Here is a 6,048-nt window from a genome sequence, read left to right as displayed (position 1 = left end):
CTGAGTAAACGGAAGGGAGGCCTTTGCTCAGGTCACCAGTCCCTGACAGGGGTTCTCCCCATCTAAGTCTTGCACTCCTTGGAAAGGGGTCAAACAGAGGGAGGCAAGCCTGGGGGGGGCAGGCACACCCATCCTCACCACCAGCCTGAGACCACAGTTGAGGGGAATGAGGGCGGAGGTGCCCGCAGAGGAGAGAGCCTGGCCGGACGCCACCCCGAGCATCCTGAACGGAGGCCTTACCTGAGCCCAGCTGCCCTCCTCACCATCCTGGCGGCATGTGAGGGAACAGGCCAAGTCAGAGGGGCTGACACCCAGCAGCTGGGTGGCTGACCCGGGAAGGGGTGTCCGAACAGGTGAAACAACAGAGGCTGCTGCGTGAGCCCGAGTTTGTGGCGAGAGGGCGCAGCGCTGTGTGCGGCAAACACACATCTCCACGCCTCCTGGTGTGCGTGGGAGCCAGGCCCCCAGCCCCTGGTGCTCCCCGCAAAGGTCAAACGCAAGGCACGACTCTGGCTCCAGTAGCAGCGGCCTGGGGTGGGCCTGTGACACTGGGGTGGACTCCCGCACATGCACACGCACACACGTGCACGTGCAGCGTACACACATTCACGGACACGCACCAATGTGCACACATGCACACATATGCACACATGCACACACCCACGTGCATGCACGTGCATGCACATGTATACACATGTGCACACACGCGCACACGCGCCATGCACACACCACACACACACCACACACATGTACACACTCATGCATGCACATGCACGCACATACCATATACATGCACACAGGTGTGTGTGCACACACACATATGCACATACACACACACATTCACACCCACATGCACACACGCACACACCCACGCATGTACGCACTCCTGTACATGTGCACGCACGTGCGCACACGCACACACGTACACACCACGCGCACACACACTTGCAGCCTCACTTCTTTCCCGGGAACCCTCCGCCCTGAGCGCAAAACTAATCACCCGCCGGAGCCACCAGCCTCATCCTCAATCAAGTCCCCGCAACCGTCCCCTCACCCTGGAAGGCTGTCGGCCCCAGCCCCGGGCCCAGGGCCAGACTCACGGTCCTGGCGGGGGCTGCCAGCGTTTCCATCTCTTCGTGGGTGACCCAGACGTTCCCGGAAGACTGTGAGCAGAGAGGAAACGTGGCTGGAGCCGTGTGTCCCGCAGGGTGGGAAGCCCGCGGACGAGGATGACGCTCCCTTCCTGAGTCCCCTCACGGCCCCGCCCGGAGTTCCGCGCGCGGTCAGGCGCGGAGCGACGCCCCCGCTGCGTCTCACGGCTCGGCACACGGCCGTGTGCAGCCGACGTCTCCTCGGTGAACACGGACCGACGCGGTGGCTCTGGGAGGGGGCCGAGCAGTCACAGGGATGGATCACGTGGGACAACGGACCCCAGGTCCACAGAGGGGTCAGCGTGCCCGACGAGCACAGGATGCGTGGACACCCCCCCTGCTGCCCAGGAGTCTGTGCTGAAACCAGCACCCAGAGGCCAGGGAGGGCCAGCAAGGTGGGCCCACCTTGACCCGGAGCCCGCAGTGCCTTTGCAGAGGCAGGATGAGGCCTGCTGGGGTCCCGCTGGGTTCAGCGCCCCGACCGCCTGGGGGCCAGGCAGGACCCTCACGGGGTGAGACTCTGTACTGTCTCCCCACAGAGCGACTTTGCAAAGGGAGACTTTGCAAACACTATCCCGGGGCCTCCATATGTCCAGGGTGAAGGGGAGGCCACTCACGGTCCTGGAGGTGGGCGGAGCAGAGGGGCTGGTAAGCGACACCATCTCCTGGATGGCCAGCCGCAGCTTGAGCCGGTGCAGGGCATTGCTGATGCCGACCTCCCGCTGGATCTCTGTGTCCGACAGGGCTGACATGATGGCGCCGCTCTTGACGTTGGCCCGGCAGGCTGCCACGTACCAGGCCGGCATCCCCACCCACAGCTGCAGAGGGCAGACGGTCACTCAGCCCCATGCCCAAGAGCTGGGCGACACCGCAAGGCAAGGCCAGGCCTTGTCCCCGGTGTCAGAAGAGTAAACGCAGAGCAGGATCAGACGTGGGGACGCGACTGGCAGCGAGTGCCTGCTTCCTGTTCTACAACGGTCAGGGGCCTGGGAAGGTGAGGGCCCACGGGAAGGGTCAGACCACCTCTGAAATCACGGCTCCGCGATGACCGTCATTCAGAATCAGGGGCATCAGAGTGACAGAGCGTGTCCTGGGGCGTGGGCGAGGGGCGGGTGCTGGAGCGCCTGGTGTCTGGCGGGGAGCATGCTGGGAGAAGTGTGCCCAGAAGCCCCGCCCACCCCGTTACCTCCAGCCAGGACACCACAGTAGGGCCGTCCCACTGCGCAAAGGGCACCCCTTTTCTGCGCGCATCTTCAAGCAGCTGGTGTCTTGCGGGAAGGGGACAACAGAGTCGCCGTGTCTCTCCACTGTGCTGACTCCCAGGCGCCGCGGCTGTGCCTCATGCTGGCCCCCCTCCCCGTGCTCCCCACCCTTGGACCGGCACCTCTGCTCTGTGCCTGAGGCAGAGTGACGGCAGACACCGGGCAGGAATGCCTCTGCATCCCCGGGGGCTGGTGACTCATTGTGAGCACATGCCCAGCAGACACTGCAGTCTGCTCTGCAGAGACCCCCAGCCCCCGGTCTCCTTGCTCAGGTCAGCCCAAGAACCGCCTCCCTGCCGTGCCCCTGTGGACCAGGCCGTGTGCTTCAGAAAGGGCCTGGCTGGGCGCTGGCAGCCCAGAGGAAGGGAGCAGGCGGCCCGAGGCTCTCACTTCTTCTTCAGCCGCCGGTCCTTCTCTGCCTGGGTCCCCAGCTTGGCAGGCACCAGGGGCTCCTGCACGCCGAGCTCGGAGTCCGTTAGCAGAACTGGAAGGGGAGAGATGGCGTGTCAGCTAGACCCTCTGCTGCTCCTCCCTTGGCCTGGGCCGGGACTGGGCAGCAGACCGCGACGACCCAGGAGCCTGAGGGGACCTCTGCTTGGCATCCCTGCACCCAGGTGGTCCCAGAGAGACTTGGAGTGGGTCGCCCCCGCGCAGAGTTGCCGCAGGAGTCTCAGCCTGGGGTGCTTCCAGCCGGTGGAGTGACGCTGGGACCCCGACAGCAGCAGAACCCTACACAGAACTTGTCCCGCTTCCAAACCAAGGTGCCAAAGAGTCCCGAGAGGCGACGTGATGGCTCAAGACTGAGAGGGTCCCCGGCCTGGGCCGGGCTGGGCACACAGCCTTTCTCGGGGTGCCCGCAACTGCACAGAGCCACGAGGGACCATGCACAGCTCTGCCAAGCGACCCCTGACTGGATGCCAGAACCCCCGAATTCGTGGCAGGGCAGCATCTCAGAACGCGTCGAAGTCCCAGTCACTGTGCATGGTGCACCAAGGGCAGTGGGTGGGCCTCACACGGGGACCGATTCGAGATGCTGTCACAGGTTTGAGTGCCAGCACTGTGGGGGACACAGGAGTCAGAAGCTTCACAGAAAACTCCCTCCGCACTGACCCCGTGTGGGGTGCGGGCTGCTCCAAAGCCCCACACACTGAGCAGAGGTGCCTCTCTGCTCCCCACTGGCCTCCTCCGATTCACGCCTCACCCCAGGAAGGCATGATTGTGAATTCCCTGCTCAGCTTCATCCCCTGCTGTGCCCACCACCCTGGGGCCTCACAGACCTGCTGCACCCACAAGGCCCTCAGGAGCTGGCCCCAGCTTGGGGTCCAGCCTACCTCTCCACCCCTCCCCTCCCCACTCGGCGAGACTCAAGTCGACCCACACACTGCGTGGCAGAGGGAGCCGACCACACCGCGGCTGAGCACCAAGTGCCAGCGGCTCCCCGGCTCGACACTGTCACCACATCGCCCCAGAGCTGTCTGTTTTCCCCTCGTCGCTGGATCTCCCTGAATGACTGTACCAAATACTAAGCCTGTATCCAGGGGTCACTCCACAGACGTACAAACGGGTGAGGGGAGGAGGAGGAGGGCGGGGCCTGTGCCCCCACCACGTGCCCAGCGTGTGCTAGGACTTCAGGTCATGCCTCTGCTGCCACCCGCTACCCTGGCCAGGCCCCTACCTGACTATAGCATCTACAGAGCCATGATGAGGCAGGATGAAACGAGTCCCTCAGGCCAGATGGAGCAGAGGTAACCTCTAATTAAGAACTGACTCTCCCAAAGAAAGAATTGAGAAACTTCTGCCAAAGGTGCTGAGCGGGCTCCGCGAGAAACCCTCCAAACCAGAAAGCGCCTCGGTGGTCCCACCTGCACTTGGCCGGGCCCCTCTGCGAGCCCCACAGCCTCCGCCTGACTCCCCTGGGCAGGGCCGCCTCCTGAAGGTGGAGGGATGGACAGGGCCTGCTCGCTGGCCAGGGAGACGGGCAGGGGGGACCAGACCCCGCCACGGCCTCCTGCTTCTGGCCCCTGCACCGTGCCCGCCCACTGGGAAGGGCCCCAGACCGTGGCCCGTGGCTCCATCCCTGCTCTGCTGAATCAGCCGGCCCTTGTCCTTCTTCCCGAACAGGCGGCTGATGGACGACTTGAGGCCTCTGCGCTTGGCGCCCCTGTGCAAGGAGTCCTCGCTGCTGCTGGGGTCGCTGCCCTGCTCATCCCGAGCGCTGGAGGGGACCGCGAGGGGAGAAGACGCTGAGTTACAGCTGCAGGGGTGGGCGCGAGAGCCCAGGAGGGGCTTCCGACAAGTACGGGAGCCGGGGCAAGGGTGAGGGGCATCAGCAGAGCAGGGGGCCGGGGGAGACGTGAGGCTGTCCACCCCTGGCGGTGTCCCAAGGAGAAACGCGCCATCACACACCAGGACAGGTGGGACGGCTGTCAGGTGGGAGCCACTCCACTTACCTCTTGCCTTCTTCCTGGCTCCAGGCTAGGTGGCCAAGCTTCTCCAGCCGCAGCGTCCTGGGTGAGGAAGGAGGAGAAGTCTCACATTTTATGGTGGCTTTATCCTCTCGGTTCTCTTCCCGAGACACTGGCGACTGAACAGACAGTGGAGCCGTCAGGGGTAGAGGGCGCATCTGCCGGCCCAGCCCGGACGAGGCGGGAGCAGAGATGCAGCGGGAGCCTTGGGGCGGGAAGGAGCCGGGAAGGCAGGACCCACGCGTCCGGCGGCACTCACCAGCAGCCACCTCCTGTGCTTTCTTAAGTCACTGGGCTGGAAGAGAGAGTGAGGGTGAGCTCACACTCACCTCTGGATGCCCAGTCAACCCCAAGGGAACCCAGTGGTCTCAGGACAACAGGGTGCAGTGCCGCCCACAGGCCGGAGAGAACATCTCAGCCCACAAATGCTGGCCTGGAGAAGTTAGGTCAGGGCCACCTCTGGGAGACAGGAAGTCTGTGCTCATCGGAGGGACAGGATACGAAGGACACTCCGCGGGCCCTTTCCAAACCCTGGACACGTAGGGGGCCTGGTATGCCAGGTCTGTGTGCGTCATGGGAAGACGTGGAGCCAGGCTGAGTCCCCTTGCCAGCCCCCAGAGCAGAGCCCAGCGATGACGGGGCCACTTCTCTACTGTCCCAGGATGCTCACCAGGGTCATGACCCCCATTCGGTCCAGGTCCTGGGCAGCACTGCGGGAGGCGAGCTTGGGTGTGGTGCGGCCGCCGAGCGGAGGGGACGCACTGGCCAGGGACAGGGCCGTCAGGGAGGTGGGGATGGGGCTGCGTTTGCGTCGCTGGGTCAGGTCGAGGGCCTCCGTGCTGCCGCTGGTCACGCGCGTCTCTACCTCCTCAGCCCGGAGCTCTGTGGACTCCTTCTGGATCGCCCTGAGAGGCAGGCAGCACCGGCCTCGCCATCGGCCCCACAAGGGCCAGCGGGAGGCGAGCGTTGGGGGCGCGGCCAGGCACGCGAGCCCGGTGGGCAGGCGCGTCTACTCCACTGCAGCGAAGAGCTCCTCGCCTCCTTGCCGGCGGCCTGGTGTGCCCGAACCCCCCACTCTAACGAAAGCGGGGAGTCTAGCCAGTGGGACATGTCCAAACTCCAGGCCCACTGCTAACTGCACGGCTGACCTCGAGGTAAGCAGAGGTCTGC

At 64.8% G+C, this 6,048-nt stretch overlaps 1 protein-coding gene across 1 annotated transcript in view; it reads right to left on the bottom strand.

The window, feature by feature from the left end:
• Window positions 1-6,048, bottom strand: part of PPFIA4 (PTPRF interacting protein alpha 4) — a 36,670-nt gene that overhangs the window by 9,892 nt on the left and 20,730 nt on the right. The window contains exons 15-22 of the mRNA XM_023534781.1: window positions 5,549-5,887; window positions 5,138-5,173; window positions 4,864-4,997; window positions 4,471-4,628; window positions 2,804-2,897; window positions 2,338-2,419; window positions 1,769-1,969; window positions 1,101-1,163 (exon numbers count right to left, since the gene is read on the bottom strand). Coding sequence (XP_023390549.1) covers window positions 1,101-1,163; window positions 1,769-1,969; window positions 2,338-2,419; window positions 2,804-2,897; window positions 4,471-4,628; window positions 4,864-4,997; window positions 5,138-5,173; window positions 5,549-5,887 — 1,107 coding nt within the window. The remainder of the gene's footprint in view (window positions 1-1,100; window positions 1,164-1,768; window positions 1,970-2,337; window positions 2,420-2,803; window positions 2,898-4,470; window positions 4,629-4,863; window positions 4,998-5,137; window positions 5,174-5,548; window positions 5,888-6,048) is intronic.

Source organism: Pteropus vampyrus, unplaced genomic scaffold (genome assembly GCF_000151845.1).
Source record: "Pteropus vampyrus isolate Shadow unplaced genomic scaffold, Pvam_2.0 Scaffold131, whole genome shotgun sequence".
Classification (NCBI taxonomy): domain Eukaryota; kingdom Metazoa; phylum Chordata; class Mammalia; order Chiroptera; family Pteropodidae; genus Pteropus; species Pteropus vampyrus.
The sequence above is the reverse complement of the archived record's forward strand: the minus strand, read 5'-3'. Positions and strand labels throughout refer to the sequence as shown.